The sequence below is a fragment of the Selaginella moellendorffii genome, unplaced genomic scaffold, assembly GCF_000143415.4.
Source record: "Selaginella moellendorffii unplaced genomic scaffold, v1.0 SELMOscaffold_1, whole genome shotgun sequence".
Taxonomy (NCBI): Eukaryota; Viridiplantae; Streptophyta; class Lycopodiopsida; order Selaginellales; family Selaginellaceae; genus Selaginella; species Selaginella moellendorffii.
Window position 1 is genome coordinate 3,404,542 of NW_003314262.1, and position 19,868 is coordinate 3,424,409.

The window sequence follows — 19,868 nt, forward strand, 5'->3', positions numbered from 1 at the left end:
TCGCGATGCAATCCCATCTCGGCGTGCGCCGCGATGATCGACGTCCATGTGAGAACATTGGGGTCGGGGATCTCGCGGAAGATCGCCCAGGCGCGATCCAGGAGCTCGCATTTGCAATAGAAGTGGACGAGCGCGCTGCCAACAACGACATCGATCGCGATTCCACTCGCCACGATCCGGGCGTGGAGATCGCTCCCAGTGGCGAGATCTCTGGCGGAGGAGCACGCGCCCAGGATGGCGAGGAAGGTTACATCGTCCGGCTTCACGCCCTCGAGATCCATCCGGCGGAAGAGATCCAGCGCCTCCAGCAAATGCCCATTGCGGGCATACACAGCGAGCATCACAGTCCAGGAGAAAACGTTCCTCCAGCGCATCCGATCGAAGGTGGATCGCGCCTCGCCGACACTGCCGCAGCTGCCATACATCTGGATGAGGTGATTCGCGAGGAACCGGTCGAGATTGCCGTTGCTGGCGATGGATTCGTGGAGCCGCCGCCCCTCTTTCAGGTCGCCTGTGGCGCCGCATTGCCGGATGAGGGATGCGAGGTAGCTGTGGGGTTTCTGGGGATCTGCGAGAGTGGAGGATGTGGAGAAGGCCGCCCGGGCCAGGAGCCTCATCGAGAGCTCTCCATTTCAAATTCTAGGTGACCGCCATCGCCATAGCGAAGAACCCTAATTAGGGTTTATGGTGTCCATTCTATCTATGACGCAGTTTCTCCGTCCAGCGCTTGCGTCTCTTTCCGCTGCGGCATTTGCTGGATGCATTGGAGCTAAGGTATGGAATTCGAGATTTCGATCTACATTCTCCTGGAATTCTTCGTTTTTTCATGATTACGAATTTCTAGCTTGGGATTCTTCTTTTTTTCTTAGATATTTCTAGCTACATTTTGCTGAAATTCTTTCTTTTTGTTCTTAAGCATGGATGCAAGGCTCTTTGCTCGATTCCAGAGCAAAATCAAACGACCTTGCAAGCTGCTATTGCTGCTGGGAAAGGTCCGACTTTGATTGCTTTCTATGCGGATCATCACGTCGTGCCTCTGCCGAAAGGACACAGGTTTCCCATGGACAAGTGAGTGAGTGTTCTTCGGGCAAAACAAAGCTAGAACCAATTATCTTTGGTGCTCTTTCAGGTATAGAGCGACAAGGATGATCTTAGAAGAAGATTTGCTACTGCGGAATTTGCTCACTACTTTTCCAGCTCCATTGGCAACTGAGAACGAGCTCTGTCTTGTTCACAGTGAAAGGTATGGACGGACTTTAGCTTTGAATCTTTGTTTGATTTTCTTCTTTGGAATTGTTTCTTCCAGCTATGTGCAACGAGTGTTTAGCGGTGATTTGAACGAGCGTGAACAGAGAGAACTAGGCTTTCCATGGAGTCGAGAACTTGTTGCTCGTTCTCGCTGCTCGTCCGGGTAAAGTTTTTTCTTCTTGTATCCTCATTTTTTGTGGGATAACTATGAGAGTTATAGAAAGAAAAAATCATGTCTTTCAGGGGAACGCTAGCAGCAATGCACGCTGTCATGCTCGGATTGCGGAGAGCAGCTGCAAACATTGCTGGTGGAACTCATCACGCATTTCCTGAGCACGGCGAGGGATTTTGTAAGTTTTTTCTGTTTTCTTCTTCTTCTTTTTTGTTCTTTTTTCTAACGGGATTTGATCGATCCAATGCAGGTGTTTTCAACGACATTTCTGTCGCTGCAGTAGCTGCTCTGGAAGCTTATCCATCTCGTTGTAATTTAGCTTCTCCAGTTCTGGTCATAGATCTCGATGTCCATCAGGTGTGCTTTTTTATTTATCTTCCTTTATTTATATCCAACATTCGATTTTACGTTCTGGCTCTCACAGGGAAATGGTACTGCTCAAATATTTGAGAACGATAAAAGAGTGATTACTTTCAGTATTCAAGGAGCAAATAACTATCCATGGCGAACCAGGATGAAGTCTGACTACGATGTGGATTTACCAGACAAAACCGGTGACGAGGAATACGTCTCAATTCTCAAAGACTGGCTTGACAAGCTCTTCCAAATTCACAGCCCCGGGCTCGTTTTCTTCCAGGTAATCTATAATCCTTTTCAAGCTTTTTAAACTTTCAGTTTTTTCCAGGCCGGTGTTGATGCATTGCGAGAGGATAGTTTTGGTCGTCTCAATTTGTCCAGGTAATTGTTTTGTCTATCTTCCCACCGAGCGTAGCTTGACAACATTCCATTCGCTTCCAGGCAAGGTTTGCTCCAGAGAAACAATTTGGTCTATAGTTCTTGTATGCAATGTAGCGTTCCACTTGTGATCACAATGGGCGGTGGCTATTCACGGCCACACACTGGTAAAAAACAACTTTGCGTTTTTCACCTACTTCACTTCTAGCTGAAAACTCGCTAAATACGCTAAGTCTCTGTGACAGTATCCGTCCAAGCTCATGCCGATGTGTATCGCTCCGCTGCTCTCAGATACGGCATCGGGACACTAGCCACAGACTAGAACACAGAAGAATCGCTCACAAAGTAAGCAAAAAGAAAAGAAACAAAACCACACTTTTATTTTTCAAGGTGATGAGAACAAGTTTTATTACATTCGCGCGGCAAGCACCATCAACTAACACTTACTTGACAGGAAGCCGAGCATGATGGAGAAAACGTTGGAACTTCTACTTGGATTTGGAGCAGCTCGTCGGGTATCCATCGAGCTTGCAGCGCTTGGGAATGGTTGCCGCGACTGGAGCATCGATGGTGAATCCAGCGGCCTGTGCCGCGGCGATGGTGCTGCACAGGCAAGCCGGATCATCCTTAAACTTGCCAACGGCGGTGCAGCACTCGGTGGAGGGCGTGGACGTTTCGCTCTGAGCCGCTGCCTGGCACGGTAACAGGTCCGCTATGTTGTTCTTGCATTCTGCCGCTGATACAATCGCCACTGTCGCCGCCAGGAACAAGACCACGAGCGCAAGCTTTGCGAGAGCCATGGATACAAAAGAAGAAGAAAATCTCGCGAGAACTAAAGCTGTGAAGAAAGTATGAGCTCCTTTAAGCTTTGTGAGGAGCTGAGAAGCAAGGTACGAATTTATATAGCCCGTGAAATGCAAGCTTGGTTTGATCTACAAGGTGTGGACTCGGGAGTTTGTAACGCATTCTCGCCAGGAATCATGGGTGTAAGCTTCCCCCTCTTGACGAATGGAAGGTATTTGCACGCAATGGGATTCTCTCCCTCTCTTATTTGAGATTCTCGCGATAATGTTTGCGATGATCATCATCTATCTGATCAAAGCTTTGCTCGTAGAAATTTTTCTAGCGAAGGAATCGAAGAACAGTACTAGTTTTTAAGAATTGTATAAGAGAAAGACCCTTCGTCCTCCTCTCGACCACCACCTCGGTAATCCGTCCATATAACTCTCGCCCGCGACGCAATCTTCTGGCTCCTCTCGATCACCGCGGGCGTGAGAGGATGCGTGTCGCTGGGCATGAAAGCCTCTGGGCTGCCTCTCTCACGCTCTTGCCTGGCAGGAACTACATTCGACCACCAAAACTCACTCATCACCCGGAAGATCAATCCCCAGTAGTCTCGGTCTCTCTTGATCCTCAGCACGCTGCTCACGCCCGGCGTCCAGAAGTAGAAATCGAGCCACTCCCGGTCGAGGATCTCCATCAATCCCTGCGCTTGAGGAACGTAGAAGTATGGAAGTGTGAGCGGGCATGGAAGGACTTTGCGATGCGGGCACTTGACTTCCAAAATGCCACCACCACCGCTGTTCTTCGCGAGGAGTTTCCCTTCTCCCAAAATCCCATCACCACCACTGTTCTTCCTTTCTTCTTCCAGAATCTCACTAAGTCCACTGTTCTTCTTGAGAGTTTCTTCTCCTTCTTCTTCCTCCACAAGACCGTCCGGCAATCCTCCAAGCCAATCGTAGAGCTCATCGTTCTCCTTGTAGATCGTGAACACTGTGTCGCGGTTGACGATGTTCCCCGTGATCTTGGAGTATTTCTCGATGGCTTCCACTTCGTTGCCAAGTCCCCACATCATCGCAGCCTCCCTGGGAGAAGAAGTCCTTGGAGCCCAAGCCCAGGAACTCATCTCTGCCTTGAGAAATCGCTCATCCGGACCTCCATTCAATCGGTCCTTGCCACTGACGACGAGCTCCGCGGATCTTCCATCCAGGAGGCCAGACTTTTGCTGCCAGAGCTTGAATCGCTGGCCCTTCCACAGTCCCAGCGCTCGTCCGAAGTGGCAGGCTGTGAGCCTTGGCTTTGTTTGCGGCGGTGCCGCCCGAGGAGCTGGGACATCGCCATCGTCATGTTGCTCGCTTCTTCTTTCCAGGGATTCCAGGCGGCGATCGAGCTGCTGGAGAGATTGGAAGCCCCGGGGATGCTTTCCAGGCAAGGCCAGGTTACACATTGTCGATCAACTGGCTGCTAATACAAGAATATTATCACTTCCTATATATCCAAGCGCTTTTCTTTCCTGGAGAGCCAAGAAATCTAAGACAAGAAAAATCCAGAGAGTATCTTTGTTCTTGATGTTCATTCCAACGGTCTTCTTTTTTACTCATCCAATAAAATAGAGAAAGGTATGCCTTTGAATATAATTTTACAGTTTTAGGTTATTATTGGTTAGTAATCAATTTATAATAACTTATAATGACATTTTATAGTGAGACCAAAAAGTTGTCAACGTAGAGAAGTTACTCGACCATCAACGCTACCATGCAAGCTTGGTTCTACACTGATCTCACTGGATGGACGAGTTTTCGAATTGAACCGTAGTGCAATCTATTCAATGGCAGCTTTAGCCTGATCATCTTTTACCACTAATCCCCACCAGCACCGCTACTGCTCGAGCTGCTGATGCTACTGCTGTTTGCTGCTGCATCTCCACTCCACCTCACACCTTCCGGCCAAGCTTCCTCAGCACCTCCATCGTTATCGGAAAAATCCTCATAGTCGCAGAGCAAGTGCCATAATGAATATTAGTGTGTGCATCTCTGTTAAGGCAAAATTTATAAAACTGTTTGAACAAACATGCTGGATCCATATCCTTTTAACTCCGAGTAATGCCAGGAGAAATCCTTATACCATTCATGAGAGTATAGTCACTTTTGTAGTAGCCCTTTGTCGGTAGTTGTCAATTGTTCTTGAGGACCTGTGGTGAAGAGGATGATTCCAGGCCAAGATTCACTTTCAATCACAAAGATTCATAAGTAATTGTTGCTAGAAATGTGATAGCATTAGAAAAAACTTTCCTAATATCATTCCTCCAAAGCTAACTGAAGGTATAAAATTGAACTCTCTTCTTGACATGCCTAGTCCATCGCAAAGGTGTTCAGCTTGCTATCCATGCAACACTCAAACACACTTAAGTTCCTAGCAACAGAACCAACAATGTCGATATGAGAGAGAGAAACACCAAAGCAATACTCTTTTATTTCTCATAATTATTCATAACAATTTTGCTATCTCACACCATGCTCTCCGTCTCCACTATGCTCTTTTTTGAACATCTTTTCCATACTATTTTAATTATAACCTCTCCATTATTTTTTCTCATATAGTTCTCTCCTCCAATCAAACTTCCAGCATATAAAGTAATGCCAAATAATAAAGTAACTTCATCTTCTTCAAACATTCCACACATTCTTCTTTTTTAATAAATAAAAGTCGAGATATAAAATAAAGCATATAATTATACTCAGATTTGGCACTACTACCGTTGTCTCGTGAATCTCTAAGAAATGGTATGGGTTCAGAATCAGAGGTGGTGATCAGGAGGAGTGAATGATGAAGGGGCTGATATGTGCAATGAAAGGTTCAAGATATTTGTGAAGAACTATTGCAGAGGATACCTTCGTCTCTGAAGGGAACTAGTTCCCTCAGTTTGAGTTGCGAAATTGCTCGTAAGCGCTGCGGAGTACTTTCCTGAGCATCGAAGTGCTTGCACAGCGGCTCAACTTTGGAAAGAACCGACAGCCCGAGAAGCTCTAATGCGTTGATCTGACCACGGAGACGAGGGATAAAGGTAAGAAGAGGAAATCGAGAACGTAGAAAGATGGCCGCATATTTCTTTTATCGTCAAAGAACTTCATAGCCGAAGAAGAGCGCTTTTAGAGCCTATAGCGCGACGAGCTATTGCTTCTGGCGAGACCATTGTACATGAACGATGACGATGGCATTTGGTTTGTCGAATTTACAGGGATGTTGCTTTGCGTCGAAGAAAAGTAAGTGGAAATCCCTTCCCCAAAGTAGCGTCGTCGAATTAACTGGAAGAACACACACATAAGAAAAGAGCGAGAATTTGATCCAAGAGGAAGAATGATACCATCGAGAAAAAATCGTCGATTGCTTCCATGTCCAGTTCTCCGTCCTTTGCTGCCTGGAAAGAGAAAAACAAACCATCAAAGCCATAAAAAAAACCTTTCGAGAGAGCTATGAAGAGAACTAGTCATTCGATGCAAACTTCATCAACTGCTGATAAGAGAATGAGATCCTTTCCTTGTCAACTTTAGAGAATTCTTACAGATTTCGAGAAGGAAACATACCGCTCGAAGACCTTGAGTTCCAGGGAATGTTTCCGACGTGGGAAGCTCGTCCGTTGGAGAGAGGAGGCCTTGCTTCTCGACCCAATGCCTTGCAGCGTCAACGAGATTGCCACTGCTACCACCAGCCTTTGGAGCAATGTCGGCCTTGTTGCCAATCACCAGGAACGGCACTGGGACGAGTCCCATGCCAGACGATGGCAGCGGTGCCGAGAAATGGCCCAGAGAGGCTACTTCTCTCGCCCACTTCTGGAGGCTGCTCTTGGTCTTTCGCTGAGACAAGTCATGAACAAAAATGATCCCTGGTGTCAGTAGAGAACCATCTTAGAAAAACCGAAGAGAAAAAAGATGAAGAAGCTTACCATTGATCTGCGAGTAGAAGAGAGAGCGGCAATCCTTGTACCACTCGTTCCCCGAGACGTCCCAGAGCTCCACGAAGAAATCCTGGAAGCTGTTTGCCAGTGACCCTTCGCTAGTGTGTTGGATGTGCTGCCAAGAGCAGTAATGAGAGAGAGAGAGAGAGAGAGAGAGAGAGAATGGACATCGATACCTTGACGTGAACCGTGCATCCAATCGTCCGCGCGACGTCCTTGCCGCAGCTCCCATCCACAATCAGCTGCGCGAGCGAGGATTTCCCGACCCCTAGAGGCGAGAGATCCCTCGGCCGTGATCTTGAAATTTCGAGAAAACCAAGAGCAGAGCTCACCTGCGTCGCCGACGATGAGGACGCGCACCTGGCCTGTCGGCGGCAGCGCCTCCTCCTTCGCCCTCCTGTACATACTTGCTCCTCCCTCAGCTCGGCGGCATTTTGGCAAAACCCTAAACCGAAGTTCTTTCTATAGATGCAACCATTGCAAGCTTCACTTTCTATCAAGTTGAAGTGTTGTCAAAGTGATGACACACGAATGTAAAACAAATCCCAAGTAGAAGTTCAATTAAGCTGCTGAAGTGAATTGTTTCCAAAGTGATGACACACTAATGTTACCAAGAACAAAAAGTGTGGTTTGGTTGTGGCTAGAAATCAACAACTGTAGCTGGAAATTGATTAAGTTAGATAGGTTCAAAAAGTATACAAAACTCGAAAAATAATGTGAATGCAAAATGTGATTTTCTTAAATTAAAAATTGTAACTTATAATCAATTTCACAGCAATCTAAATTCCACCAAGTTAAATTTTACTATATAAATTTATATAAAGACGTATATCAATGTAATCCAAACAAAGATGAAAAACAATTATCACTTTCTTACAATTATACCTTCTAATATTATATGGCAATTTGCATTTGACAAATTGAAATAAACTAAAACAAATTAAAAATAATTAAATAACATGAATGGGCATTTGATTTTGTGAAGAAAAATAGTGTCTTATTATTTAGTCTAGAATGACTATTGATTAGGTATAGATGCTTCCATTCATGTGATTAGTAGTAATTATTGGTCATTATATTAAATTTGATGAGTGTTAGAAATTTATTTTTAATATTGTTTTGTTAATTGGCATTAACATTTGTGTTATAGAACACTGTAATTTAATTTATATATTTTTAGTTTATTTCATTTTTTAAAAAAAAAATTTGATTAAAAAAAATGGATGTCCTTTAATCTTTAAGGGAACGGAAGCACAAAACTTTTTTTTATTAGAAGATTGGCTCGATTCTACCAGGAAATTATTGGCACCGCATAACACTGTAAAGAACTAGAGACGCCAAAAACCTTAATGTTTGCTAGGGCAATGGGCCATTAATAGATAATAAAATATATTTATTAAATAAATTTAATAAAGATAATTTTTTAAAAATAATTTATAAACACCTTTCATATATAGATATAATATTACCTATTTGTTGATATAATATTGCCTATTTGTTGCAACAGATTAATTTTTTAGGGCTTTATTGTGGACAAAAATAAAATAAATTCAATGATGTACAGCAAACCACAAATATGGAATTTTTATATTTTAAATCGCATTTAGTGCTATTTTATCTTTTCATTTATAAATTTTTTGTGCAATAGTGGTCATTTGGAAAGGTTTACGTGGTATGTGAAAAAACAACTGTACAAATATTGACATTTCATGAAAATGATGTAATACACTTTTTGTATTGCAATTGCTTAGTTTTTTGAATTTTTTCGAACTTGTGATTGTAATTCAACACTAAAGAATGAGTTATTGAATGTTATTTTTGCATAAAATAATCTTTCTTTATAATTTTAATTTAGTGTTTTTAGAATGATTGTTACATATAGATTTTCTGAGTTCGTTTACAATTAAAAGGTTGTAAAGGTTATATTTTTTGAAATAAATACATTAACCCCTCAAAATAAAGAATAATTTTAACTAATTATTTTCTTGTGCATGAGTGGTCCTTTGGAAAAAATGTGTGATTTGTGAAAAGTATAACTTCACAAATATTGACATTTCATGAAAATGGTGTAATACACTTTTAACTATGTTGCGGCGACTCAATTCTTTAAATCATTTTAAGCTCATAATTGTAATCCAAGCATTAAAGAATGAAATATTGAATGTTGTTCTTGCCTAAAATAATCCTTTTTTATACGTTTTAATTTTTTTTTTGAGGTGATTGTCACATATAAGATTTTTGAGCTTGTTTACAATCAAAAGGTTGTAAAGACAATTTTTTTTGAGACTAATACATTAACCCCTTAAAATAAAGACCAATTTTAAATAATTATTTTGATATCTTCCTATTTAAATATGTTAATTTTTAATGTCAATCAAAATAAATTAATTAACTATATACATACATACAGACGTATATATATATGTATATATATATATATATAACACTATAGTAATCACCTATATTTTAAAATAAAATTTAAGTTTTATTTGATTGATATTAAATATTTTATAATTTTTTATATTATGTTAAATTTATTTCAACATTATTTTAATGATGATATATTGATTCTTACTTATTAGCTTTACTAGATTTGTAAACTTTTTGAACAAAATACTTTTATATTAATTTTAAATATAGTAATAAACTAAATAAAGAAGGAAACATTTGGTATCAAATATGTAATAGATTTTTATGATTAAAATTTTTTTGTAACAATTTAGAAAATTCTTAATTTTTTAATATACTTTTCCTTAATTTAATATTACTTTTATTTTAATAAATATCATCTCAATTTGTTTTATAATATATATTAATTAAATAATTGGAACTCAAGCTCTCAAAATCTATAATTCTCTAAAGTTGACAAGGAAAGGATTTCATTCTCTTATCCATTCCAGGCAGCAAAGGATGGAAAGCTGGACATAGAGTACAAGCAATCAACATTTTTTTCTTGATGGTATGAGCATTATTTCGTTCTTCCTCTTGGATCAAATTCTCGCTCTTTTCTTTTTGTGTGTTCTCTTCCAAGGGATTTCCACTTTTTCTTCGACGCATCCCTGTAAATTCGACAAACCAAATGCCATCGTCATCGTTCCTGTATAATGGACTCGCCAGAAACAATAGCTCGCCACGCTATAGGCTCTAATATAAAGTGCTCTTGCGAGAACATCAAGAGAAGAATGAGACTATCTCCAGAGATTTGCTACGGATGCCTCGAGCCTGTTGATGTCTACGTCGTTGCAGCCGGTGCACGACCGACTGGCAATGTCGGCTATGAAGTTCTTGACGACGGTCACAGTAAGAGCGTGCATCATGCGCTCTTTAGCGGCGCTGAAATCCGTATTATTAACATAATAATATGCGGCCATCTTTCTATATTCTCGATTTCCTCTTCCTGCCTATGGAGGACCCACTCAGATCAACGCAGTAGAGCTTCTCAGGCTGTCGGTTCTTTCCAAAGTTGATCCGCTGCGCAAACACTTGGATGGTCGACCTTCCAAAATACATTGACACGAAAACACTCCGCTTGTTCCCAAGCTCCATGTTTTCGCTTATGTCAAAGATGTACTTCCCCAGCCTCTTGCAGCCCGGATCAGTGACGTAGCTTGGAGCAATTTCGCCACTCGAACTGAATAACTCTATCGTCATTGATCTCTGCTTCGCGAATGACGGACCTAAGTTCCTTTCAGAGACGAATGTGTCCTCTGCAATAGATTCCCCGTTCTTCACAAATATCTGGAACTTTTTATCGCACATATCAGCTCCTTCATCATTCACGAACTTGTACTCCTCCCGATCACCCTCCTGAAACCTCTGCGCGGTCCTCAAGCCATACCATTTCTTGGAGATTCTCGAGACAACGGCAGCGGTGCCAAATCCGAGTGCCACTGCGCCTTTGCATATGGCAGCACCTGGAGATGGAGGAGCGATCACCTCTCTCGTTACGCCAGCGTTACTCGAGTTGTACTTCTCAGTGATCTTTTTCACGAGGTAAGGACTCTCAGCAAATCCGCCAACCAGAAAGACGTGCTGGATCATCGTGTCACGACAATGAGAGAGCTGCTTGTCGATGAGAGCTGCAACTTTTTCGATCTCGGTGTCAAAGATGCCCCTCAGCTCTTCTTCGCTGAGCTTGATCTCCTCGTAGTACTCCTCGTCATGACCCTCTGCGCATCCCAGCTGCTCATCAAACTTCTTCCATGCCTTTGAGAGCTTCCGCGGCAGCTCATATAGTTTGAAACCCGTTCCATCGAAGCTACTCTTTCCAAGAGACCCCAGCCACCACCGTGTGATCTTGTGAAGCGTCTCTGGATCGTCAAAGCTCTCTAAGCACCCAATCTTTCTTTTGAGCAAGCCCAGGAAGTTTTTGTCGACGTACGTCCCTCCTCCCAGCTCCCCGGAACTGGCTGAAACCTCACGCACCTCGTATGATGATCCACCCTCGACTTTCTCGTGCACCACCAAGTCGATCGTCCCACCACCAACATCCACGGTGAGAAACTTGTCACCATTGCACAGGATTGCCGTGTCTTTGAGCTGCTTCTGGCAGTAAAACGACGCTGCCTCTGGCTCGAGAACTATCTTGAGAGGGAATGAACTCGCCTCGGAGCTGGAGCAATGCTTCCCCTTCACGATCCCTGCCTTCTCTGCATAAATCTCCATCTTGCGTTTGGACGCATCGCTCCAGATCGCAGGCACGGAGAGACACCAGGCAACCTCTTCTCGGAGCAGGCACGAGCCATACTTTTGCCGGAGATGCCCTCCAATAAACTCGGAGATGCAACCGAGATAATCCACTATGAGCTTTTCCGCAGTCGCCCAACCCGGAAGAACCTCCAGCATACTCTTCGCGAGCTCGCCATCTTCGAGAATGGGCTTGAACTTGGACACTAGGAGACCCACCTCGCCTTGGCCAGTGCTGGAGGAAACCTGGAGAGCTTCCGAGTAGGCTTTGAGCGCGCTCCATCCCCAAGCAAGAAGCTCTCCCGCTGGAGAGTAGAACAAGCTGGTCTGCGTCTTGCAGTATGGCCTGCCGGCATCTGGCCAGTCGTAGAAGCTTTGCACATCATCCGGATCAGAGCGATGCGCGAACGAGAAGCCGGAAAATGTAGTCCCAAAATCTAAGCCCACTATCACCTTTGGTTGGGAAGAACGAGAGCTGGAAGCCATAGCCACACACACCGCTACCACCACCGAGAAACTATCAGCCGATTCTCATTAATTACAAGTCGAGGAATTTAAGATCCTTATGATCTTTCTTGAAAAACATAAAAATGTAGGCTCTCCTTCCTACCTATTTGTTTTCTGGAAAAGCTCTGGCCGATCTTTTCATCGCAGCCATGAGAGCTTGAAAACGACCATCTTGAGTTCCTTAAAAGGTTTCGGAATCACCGGGCCATATATCTTTGTAGAGAAGAAGCCTGCACAAACCTTTAGATTTTGTCGCAAAGTTAGCTCTCATCGACAAGCAGCTGACTTCCACCATCAAGCGTTTGCAAGAATTCTTATCTCGTGACAAGGATCACGATCGATCCTCACTGTGGATGAAAAGATACTTTTAATCCCCAGCTCAAGAATTTCTTCTGGAGAGAAATGGTACACAAAAGTTTTAACTATGAAGGCTGCCTGGAAAGAGAAAACAAACCATCAAAACCATCAAAACCTTTCGAGAGCTATATAGAAAACTTATAGATTTCGAGAAGGAAACATACTGCTCGAATCCATGGTAAGTTTCCGACATAGGAAGTCCCGAGGAGATCAAGTTCAGTGAAGAACATCTTTGATATGGAAGCAATTGAGAATTATTTTGTTCTTCCAAATTCTCGCTGTCTTTTTTTTGGGTGTGTTTTCATCCTTTTGATTCGACGAGGATACTTCTCTAAGCAACATCACTGTAAATTCGACAAACCAAATCCCATCGTCACCATTCCTGTACAAGGGACTCGCCAGTGAGTAGGTTCTAATATAAAGCGCTCTTCTTTGTTTGCTAGATTAGGGTTTATCCAAGGCTGTGTAGGGTTTTGCGAGGAGCGGCGAGGAGGGATTCTGGCGCTTATGCGGCGTTCGCCGACTCCATGGCGGTAAATCTCTCTGAGGCCTTTCTCTATACTCTAGCGCCGGATCCAGAGCCAAGAAAGAAGGCGGAGCTCTATCTCGCCAACGCCTCGGCCCAGCCCGGCTATGGCGTCGCTGTTCTCCAGCTTCTTGGCGAGGCGGCGGTGGACGATCAGGTGCGGCAAGCGGCGGCCGTGCATTTCAAGAACCATGTCAAGTTCCGATGGAATCCCGGCGAGTTGGAGGCGAATTTGCGGATCCAGGACAGCGAGAAGGAGCAGATCAAGGGGTACGTGGTCAGGCTGATGCTCAGCTCGTCGCCCAAGATCCAGAGCCAGCTGAGCGAAGCTCTCGCGATCATCAGCAGCCATGATTTCCCGAGCAACTGGAAGGGGCTCCTCCCGGAGCTTGTTGGGAGTTTGTCAACTTCGACAAGCTACGCTACCATCAACGGGATCTTGCAAGCTCTCAACTCCATCTTCAAGAAGTTTAGATATGGATACAAGAGCGTGGAGCTCTACACCGATCTCAAGTACTGCCTGGATGGTTTTGCCGCGCCGCTGCTGGAGATTTTCACCAAGACCGGGGAACAGATCAAGGCTACGCAGGATCCTGCGACGCTCCGGCCGCTGTTCGAGTGCCAGAGGCTGTGCTGCCGGATCTTCTACTCGCTCAACTCGCAGGAGCTCCCGGAGTTTTTCGAGAACCACATGAGAGAGTGGATGGACCAGTTTCAGTACTATCTCATGTACTCCAACCCGGCTCTGGCGGAGAGGGATGCCGAGAAGGAGAGCGTCGTGGATCAGCTCAAGACTGCCGTTTGCGAGAACATAAACCTTTACATGGAGAAGAACGAGGAGGAGTTTAGAGACTATCTCCAGAGATTTGCGACGGATGTCTGGAACCTGTTGATGTCTACGTCGCTGCAGCCAGCGCACGACCGACTGGCAATGTCGGCTATGAAGTTCTTGACGACGGTCAGTAAGAGCGTGCATCATGCGCTCTTTAGCGGTGCGGACACCCTGAGACAGATTTGCGAAAGTATCGCCATCCCAAACGTTAGAAGTAAGTATATTTCTCTCTTAGTTTTATTTTTTTCTTCATGTCGAGCTCACGTTTCTCTGCTGCTTTACAGTTAGAGCGGAAGATGAGGAGCTTTTCGAATTGAATCCTCTGGAGTACATAAGAAGAGACATCGAGGGAAGTGACACGGATACCAGAAGGCGTATAGCTTGCGAGCTTGTGAAGGGGCTTATGCTGCGGTACAGGGACCAAGTTACTGGTTTGGTTTCCGGCTACTTAGGACAGCTAGGTGCGAGTTACTCTGCAAATCCGACAGGGAACTGGAAAGACAAGGATACGGCCATCTACTTGATCGTCGCCTTGGCACAGAAGCAGCCTTTGACTGGAGCTGTGACAACCGATCTTGTCAACGTAGAGCAGTTCCTTGCGTCGCAAATCAACCCCGAGCTTCGAGGCTCAACCGATATCCTCGTGGCTGATGCGCTCAAGTTCATCACGACCTTCAGGAGCGCCGTGCCGAAACCGGTAGTCTTGGAACTGATGCCGCAGATCATCCAGCTCTTGATCAGCTCAACCAACGTGGTGCACTCGTATGCTGCTGGGTGTGTGGAAAAGCTGCTACTGGTCAGAGACGGAGGAGTGCCACGCTATTCTTCGGCAGACCTCGCTCCTTTTCAGAGCCAGCTCCTGGCCAACGCGCTCAGTGCCTTGCAATTCCCAGACTCTCAGGAGAATCCCTACGTGATGAAGTGCATCATGAGAGTTCTCTCCGTGGCGGAGGTTGGCCCGATGTCCGTGAAATACTTGGACGACCTCGTGGGGATTCTCGGCAAGGTATGCAGGAACCCGACCAATCCGACGTTCAACCATTACATCTTTGAGTCGGTGTCCGTGCTCGTGAGGAAGGCTTGTGAACGGGACCAAGAAGTGGTGATGGCCTTCGAAGGGAAGCTGTTTCCGGTGTTTCAGTTCATCCTCCAGAACGACGTTGCCGAGTTCCAGCCGTACGCGTTTCAGATACTTGCACAGCTGATCGAGTCGAGGGGCCAGCCTATTCCCAGGGAGTACCTGGTGATTTTTCCGGTGCTGATCGACCAGAGATTCTGGCAGAAGTCGGCCAACGTTCCTGCCATCATCCGGCTTCTCCAGGCCTTCCTGCTCAAAGCACCTCGGGAGATAGCACAGGGAAACCAACTGCAGGAGGTCTACAACGTTTTCAGTAGGCTGGTGTCCCGGAAGAGCACGGAGGACTACGCATTTTACATCGCCAACGCGATGGTGGAGAGCCTCAGCCAGGACTTGCTCATGCCGATCGTCCCGCATCTATGGACGGCCTTCTTCTCCCGGCTCATGGGAGAGCACCGCACCGTCAAGTTCCTCAAGCTGCTGGTGCTCTTCATGTCGCTCTTCACGGTGAAGCACGGCCAAGCGGTGCTGGTCGACTCGGTGAACAAAGTGAGCCCGACGCAGCCGCGGCTCTTCATGGACGTGCTGCAGCAGTTTTGGATCCCGACGCTGAGTTCCATCTCTGGAAGCATCGAGACGAAGCTGTGCGCCGTGGCATCGACGAGGCTTTTGTGCGAGTCGGCTCTACTGCTCGCGGAGGATCAGCTCTGGGGGAAGCTCCTCAACAACGTGGTGGTGTTGCTGGTGAGGCCAGAGGAGGAAAGAGTGGCGGAAGAAACCGATGTTCCGGAGCTGGACCAGGTGACCGGGTATGGTGGAGTCTACGCGCAGCTCCACCACGCTGGGAAGAAGGACGATGATCCTCTCAAGGAGATCAAGGACGCCAAGGAGTACCTTTGCCACTCGCTCAACAGGCTCTCGATGCAGTACCCGGGCAAATTCCCGGGAGTGATCCAGCAGCATCTCGACGCAGGCAACCAGGAAGCGCTACGCCAGATGTGTAACGCGTACCGGACTACAATCGTCTAGAACTCGAAACGAGGTACTCGAAAGATCTTTGGTATTTTAGTTCTCGTTCTCGTCATCGTTTTTCTCTCTCGCAGGTAGCGAGTTGTTGCTAGTGGAATTGCCAGCTACAATCGTCTAGAACTCCAGGTACTCGAAGATCTTAGCGTTCTCGTCATCGTTTTGTCTCTCGCAGGTATCGGTTCTTCGAATTGTTGCTTGAGTGGGGATTGTTCTTCGAGCTTCTTGGCGTTTGGATCGGAGTGAGTCGTCTGTTTCCATCGATCGAGTCGAGCTTCCTGTGATTTGGATCGAGCTTCTTGTCATTTTGATCGGATGAGTTTGTTTGGAATGAATGGAAAGAAAGACCAAATTTTAAATCGTTCGAATATTATTTGTCGCTCGAGTTTTAAGTTTTAGGGTTCTTTGAATCGAGTTTAATGTTTTAGGGTTCTTCAGTGGTGGGATCCCAATTCTCGCGACGGGGGAGGTTGGATTTCGATGGCGAGCAATGGCGCGGCATCGTCATCGAGCGCGACAGCGACGACGACGGTGACGCTGCAACAGCCGCGGCAACCGGAGAGGCTGACGCTGCGCCTGGCGCCGCGGCGCAAGAAGAAGGTGAGTTGGAAGGCGGACACTGTCGACAACGAGTTCTTGGACAAGAAGAGCTCCAAGATTTGCTGCATTTTCCACAAGGAGGAGGAATTCACGGACAGCAGCAGCAGCGAAGACGATGGCGATCCGGGCGATGAGAAGAAGAAGATGAAGAAGAAGGAGAAATTGGAACGGAAGAGCTCGAGAATGGATGGATCGTCCTCTTCCAAACACCATGAACACCACGAGTGTTGTAAGAAATAAGCTAGTCTCGGCCGTCGGTTGTTTCGAATCCAACGGTCCTCGTGCTTCTTGACGCCAAGGTTTCTGGTGATGGCGATGGCGCTGGCGCGCGCCCGGGTAGCGCATTTTGCGAGAGGCGCGGCCGGGATCGGCAGCGCGCATCACAGGAGGTAATGTGATCCATTTCGATCGATCGATTCTTCGTTGCTGATGGAAGCTAGGGTTTATCAGGGGCAATACGACCTCTATTCACGACTTTGATCTGTTTGGCAAAATGAAAGAGAGCTCGGGGCGCGTCGCCGTGGATGCGTAAGTTCTCTTTTTTTTACGGAAACTCCATTGGTTTCTTTCTTTTGCTTGAGGTTCTTTGTTTCTCTTGAGTTTTTTAAGAAAAAACTTGAGCCCTTGTTTTCCTTCTTCTATATTTTTTGCTTTGAGAACTTCTGTGTTTATTTGTTTCTCTTGCGTTTTATGAGAAGTTTGAGAACTCGAGCTCTTTTGTTTTCCTTCTTCTAGATTTTTTGCTTTGAGAACTTCTGTGTTTCTTTGTTTCTCCTGCGCTTTTTGAGAAGTTTGAGAACTTGAGCTCTTTTTATTTCTTTCTTCTAGATTCAACTTCGTTTTCTTTGTTTCTCTTGCGATTTTTGAGAAGTTTGAGAACTTTAAGCTCTTCTTTTTTCTATGGTGTTTTTTCTTTATGTTAATCTTTCTCACTTCTGTGCAGACTAAGTGAGGAAAGCTTCTCGGTGGATCAGGTCGAATATTTCGATTCAATCATATGCCTTAGCAAGTTTGTCCTGTCATGGACTCCGAAAACGTTTGAAGAAATCACCCCCGAAAGGTCTGTTTTCCTTTCTTTTCCTTCGTGCTAGTTTCTCTAAACTGAAACGATCGTCTTTGCAGCTTGGCGATTGTTGATCTACTGACTCCAACTCCAGGTTCTCCACTGAAACACTCCAGCTCTCGCAAACTTCTCTAATGTTTTCTCCATCTCCACAGAGATCTTGGTGCTCGGAACCGGGAACACGACGAAGTTTCCCAGCAAAGAAGTGAAGGAGTTTCTTAAATCCAGAAATATCAAGATCGAATCCGTCGATTCGGTACGTCTCGTAACAATTCCATTTTGTCCTCACTCGCAAAGTTTTTCTCCCTTCAAACAGAGGCATGCTGCCATCGCATTCAATTTCATGAACGTCGAGTGCCGCGACGTAGTGGCCGCAATGCTGCCTTGCGGCAAAGAACCCGAGCGCACCCATCCTTTCTAAGAACATGACACACTCCTTCGTCGCCAAAAGGTGCGTTTGCTCGATCCAATCCATCAATCACTTCAAGGATTCAGTCAGTACCAGAGAATCGAATTTTTTTTTTCTCCTGCCTTTTGCACACTCGTCAACTCTGCAGTGCCAAAACGGTGGAGAAAAGGAGAGAGAATGCAAAAAAAATGGAGGAAGAAAGCTTAAGTTACAATATAAACTGGCCCGACGCGTTCGTCTCGAGCGAAAGGAGAATGGGCAAAACGAAAAGAAAACAAGGAACAAGCCACGTACGGTGGACTGGTGCGTTGACTGGTGCTGGGATGGCGTTGGCTTGTCGCCCTGGGGCGCGACAGGGAGAATATCCCCCGGGAATACTTAATTCTCAGCGAGAGTGGAACACGTTACAAAGTCTTCACGCAATCTAACTGAGGTTGCCGCCGTTGCTTTGGACAAAACAAAACAAAACAAACAAAGAGATGGAAATCGAAATCCTGAGCTCTAAGTTAAGGTTTAAAGTCTAGTAATTAAACTGGTTGGGCATTTGCAACGTCTTGGCTTTAAAGGCAAAACATTCGTACCAGCATTCCCCAAAAGATCTACCGGGGCAAATACGATACGTCAGCCACAAGACGAGAGACGGTCATCAAGGGTATCATTCTTTGGTGTGAATGCGAAGAAAGAAAGAAAGAATCGCACACATTTGCATTGTCCCCCTCGGTTGCACAAACCATGTAAAAAGTATATGATATGCGGTCCACATATAAATTATCGTGCGCATGCATGGTACGCATTATAGCGGACACAACCGGATTTTCTTTCCATTCTTTTTTCCTCTTTTTTTCTCCTTTTGTCAGAATCAAAGTGTTTTTTCTTTTTTGGCTCTCGCATTGGTCGTGAGTGAGCGGACGAGTGGCCGGAACGGGGTTGAGCGACAATTTGATAATTGGGCCATCATAGGTGAGAAATGGCCACCGTTTCCCAATCAAAATAAAAATGGAGTAAGAGGAGAAAAAATGGGCCACAGAAAAGATGTGGATTTTCCCGGGCCCGCCACCAAACAAAGCCCGGGCGTCATCCGTGACATGTCCACCGTCATCCGTGACGCCACCCTTCACTTGGCGTGCACGGCAGGCCTCCCTCACGGGCGCACGGGAGTGGACGGGCCACGCCCGTCGGCCCGTCACGGCCGCCAACTGTGTGCGAAACGACGTGCGGAATATTTCATATGATGCCGTGTAGAATATTCCCTGCGCCGCGGCGAATATTCGCGCGTTTGACACGAGGTGTGCTGCTCTGCAGTAGCTTGCCTCTGGTGCGAAGCAACCGTGGGAGGCTTGTTTTTACTTTTTTTCCACTTCGTTTGTTGTTGTCCATCATCATCACTCATATATCTTGTGCATGTGCTATTGAGGCAGACGAGGCAAAAGTGGATAGAGTTTTGTTGACACATCAAAGTGTAGAGACCAAGCCAGTGTTACGGCGGTGACACGGGCAGATTAGATTCTACTCCAATTGGGCCTGATCCTTGCATCTCGAGTGCAAACAATTGCCCCCATTGTACAGATGGCTTTAGGGGAGAGAGATAAAGTTTTTAGTCGTATTAGAGGTTCTACCAACATGCCAAGGCACTTCATTCTGCCGAGCCAGCGAAGAAACCTTTGATCCAACAGCAACAGCAAGTGCAAGGATTTGGCGAGACTTTGTTGTTGTTGCTTGACAACTGGCGAGCGCTGAGAGAAACACCCACCCAAAAAAGAATCAAGCCTCTTGTCTTTCCACATCGTACAAAAGAATGTTGCCACCTTCGGGCAAATGCGGGCTTCCAAAGGCTTTCACCACGAGATCGCATATAGATCTCTCCTCTTTCGTTTTCAAGTTCCAGTCTCCGGCT

The 19,868-nt window shown here is 45.7% G+C and overlaps 8 protein-coding genes across 15 annotated transcripts; 4 read left to right on the plus strand and 4 right to left on the minus strand.

Moving 5' to 3' along the window:
* Positions 1–629: 629 nt before the first annotated feature.
* LOC112349301 (uncharacterized protein SYNPCC7002_A1628-like) lies at positions 630–2,722 on the plus strand. 5 transcript variants are annotated; one of them, XM_024683533.1, is made up of 11 exons: positions 630–774; positions 917–1,068; positions 1,130–1,243; positions 1,307–1,411; positions 1,492–1,598; positions 1,671–1,777; positions 1,845–2,057; positions 2,106–2,158; positions 2,219–2,322; positions 2,401–2,545; positions 2,610–2,722. In XM_024683533.1, exons 1-10 carry the CDS (start codon positions 685–687, stop codon positions 2,475–2,477), a joined length of 1,122 nt encoding a protein of 373 aa, XP_024539301.1. In that variant the 5' UTR covers positions 630–684; the 3' UTR covers positions 2,478–2,545; positions 2,610–2,722. The 5 variants fall into 5 exon arrangements, with proteins under 5 accessions (XP_024539301.1, XP_024539322.1, XP_024539317.1 ...); XM_024683554.1 differs by having other exon boundaries at positions 2,273–2,322; XM_024683549.1 differs by having other exon boundaries at positions 2,401–2,500; positions 2,610–2,696.
* LOC9630509 (putative lipid-transfer protein DIR1) lies at positions 2,644–2,955 on the minus strand. Its single transcript, XM_002962022.1, has one exon. It carries the CDS (start codon positions 2,953–2,955, stop codon positions 2,644–2,646), a length of 312 nt encoding a protein of 103 aa, XP_002962068.1.
* A 293-nt stretch (positions 2,956–3,248) lies between these two features.
* LOC9630510 lies at positions 3,249–4,382 on the minus strand. Its single transcript, XM_002962023.2, has one exon. It carries the CDS (start codon positions 4,380–4,382, stop codon positions 3,303–3,305), a length of 1,080 nt encoding a protein of 359 aa, XP_002962069.1. The 3' UTR covers positions 3,249–3,302.
* A 1,633-nt stretch (positions 4,383–6,015) lies between these two features.
* On the minus strand, positions 6,016–7,361 carry LOC9630511 (small GTPase LIP1). 2 transcript variants are annotated; one of them, XM_002962024.2, is made up of 6 exons: positions 7,223–7,361; positions 7,067–7,158; positions 6,879–7,005; positions 6,520–6,818; positions 6,300–6,353; positions 6,016–6,240 (listed from the first exon to the last, which is right to left on the minus strand). In XM_002962024.2, exons 1-6 carry the CDS (start codon positions 7,293–7,295, stop codon positions 6,085–6,087), a joined length of 801 nt encoding a protein of 266 aa, XP_002962070.1. In that variant the 5' UTR covers positions 7,296–7,361; the 3' UTR covers positions 6,016–6,084. The 2 variants fall into 2 exon arrangements, with proteins under 2 accessions (XP_002962070.1, XP_024542780.1); XM_024687012.1 differs by having other exon boundaries at positions 6,520–6,789; positions 7,223–7,334.
* A 2,904-nt stretch (positions 7,362–10,265) lies between these two features.
* LOC9630512 (heat shock 70 kDa protein 12A) lies at positions 10,266–12,062 on the minus strand. Its single transcript, XM_002962025.1, has one exon. It carries the CDS (start codon positions 12,060–12,062, stop codon positions 10,266–10,268), a length of 1,797 nt encoding a protein of 598 aa, XP_002962071.1.
* An 822-nt stretch (positions 12,063–12,884) lies between these two features.
* LOC9630513 (exportin-2) lies at positions 12,885–16,264 on the plus strand. 3 transcript variants are annotated; one of them, XR_002993266.1, is made up of 4 exons: positions 12,885–14,012; positions 14,083–15,918; positions 15,980–16,031; positions 16,078–16,264. XR_002993266.1 is itself a non-coding variant. In XM_002961533.2 (3 exons), exons 1-2 carry the CDS (start codon positions 12,968–12,970, stop codon positions 15,903–15,905), a joined length of 2,868 nt encoding a protein of 955 aa, XP_002961579.1. In that variant the 5' UTR covers positions 12,885–12,967; the 3' UTR covers positions 15,906–15,918; positions 15,980–16,264. The 3 variants fall into 3 exon arrangements, 2 of the variants coding, with proteins under 2 accessions (XP_002961579.1, XP_024538458.1); XM_002961533.2 differs by having other exon boundaries at positions 15,980–16,264; XM_024682690.1 differs by lacking the exon at positions 15,980–16,031 and having other exon boundaries at positions 14,083–15,910; positions 16,075–16,264.
* A 32-nt stretch (positions 16,265–16,296) lies between these two features.
* Positions 16,297–16,927, plus strand: LOC112349057 (protein phosphatase 1 regulatory subunit INH3-like). Its single transcript, XM_024682704.1, has one exon. It carries the CDS (start codon positions 16,383–16,385, stop codon positions 16,740–16,742), a length of 360 nt encoding a protein of 119 aa, XP_024538472.1. The 5' UTR covers positions 16,297–16,382; the 3' UTR covers positions 16,743–16,927.
* On the plus strand, positions 16,783–18,546 carry LOC9657886 (NADH dehydrogenase [ubiquinone] 1 alpha subcomplex assembly factor 3). Its single transcript, XM_002961534.2, has 7 exons — positions 16,783–16,891; positions 16,953–17,030; positions 17,446–17,562; positions 17,625–17,659; positions 17,721–17,821; positions 17,882–18,016; positions 18,123–18,546. The coding sequence occupies exons 1-6, from the start codon at positions 16,812–16,814 to the stop codon at positions 17,984–17,986; spliced, it is 516 nt and encodes a 171-aa protein (XP_002961580.2). The 5' UTR covers positions 16,783–16,811; the 3' UTR covers positions 17,987–18,016; positions 18,123–18,546.
* Positions 18,547–19,868: the final 1,322 nt, after the last annotated feature.

Bases quoted from the DNA above. Each gene is read 5' to 3' on its own strand.
- LOC112349301 (XM_024683533.1), top strand. From the start codon at position 685: ATGGTGTCCATTCTATCTATGACGCAGTTTCTCCGTCCAGCGCTTGCG. The intron at 1,244-1,306 runs GTATGGACGGAC...TGTTTCTTCCAG, and splicing joins TGTCTTGTTCACAGTGAAAG to CTATGTGCAACGAGTGTTTA. The intron at 1,412-1,491 runs GTAAAGTTTTTT...CATGTCTTTCAG, and splicing joins CGTTCTCGCTGCTCGTCCGG to GGGAACGCTAGCAGCAATGC.
- LOC9630509 (XM_002962022.1), bottom strand. From the start codon at position 2,955: ATGGCTCTCGCAAAGCTTGCGCTCGTGGTCTTGTTCCTGGCGGCGACA.
- LOC9630510 (XM_002962023.2), bottom strand. From the start codon at position 4,382: ATGTGTAACCTGGCCTTGCCTGGAAAGCATCCCCGGGGCTTCCAATCT.
- LOC9630511 (XM_002962024.2), bottom strand. From the start codon at position 7,295: ATGTACAGGAGGGCGAAGGAGGAGGCGCTGCCGCCGACAGGCCAGGTG. The intron at 7,006-7,066 runs GTATCGATGTCC...TGCTCTTGGCAG, and splicing joins GATGCACGGTTCACGTCAAG to CACATCCAACACACTAGCGA. The intron at 6,819-6,878 runs GTAAGCTTCTTC...TACTGACACCAG, and splicing joins CTTCTACTCGCAGATCAATG to GGATCATTTTTGTTCATGAC.
- LOC9630512 (XM_002962025.1), bottom strand. From the start codon at position 12,062: ATGGCTTCCAGCTCTCGTTCTTCCCAACCAAAGGTGATAGTGGGCTTA.
- LOC9630513 (XM_002961533.2), top strand. From the start codon at position 12,968: ATGGCGGTAAATCTCTCTGAGGCCTTTCTCTATACTCTAGCGCCGGAT. The intron at 14,013-14,082 runs GTAAGTATATTT...GCTGCTTTACAG, and splicing joins CGCCATCCCAAACGTTAGAA to TTAGAGCGGAAGATGAGGAG.
- LOC112349057 (XM_024682704.1), top strand. From the start codon at position 16,383: ATGGCGAGCAATGGCGCGGCATCGTCATCGAGCGCGACAGCGACGACG.
- LOC9657886 (XM_002961534.2), top strand. From the start codon at position 16,812: ATGGCGATGGCGCTGGCGCGCGCCCGGGTAGCGCATTTTGCGAGAGGC. The intron at 17,563-17,624 runs GTCTGTTTTCCT...TCGTCTTTGCAG, and splicing joins GAAGAAATCACCCCCGAAAG to CTTGGCGATTGTTGATCTAC. The intron at 17,822-17,881 runs GTACGTCTCGTA...CCCTTCAAACAG, and splicing joins AGATCGAATCCGTCGATTCG to AGGCATGCTGCCATCGCATT.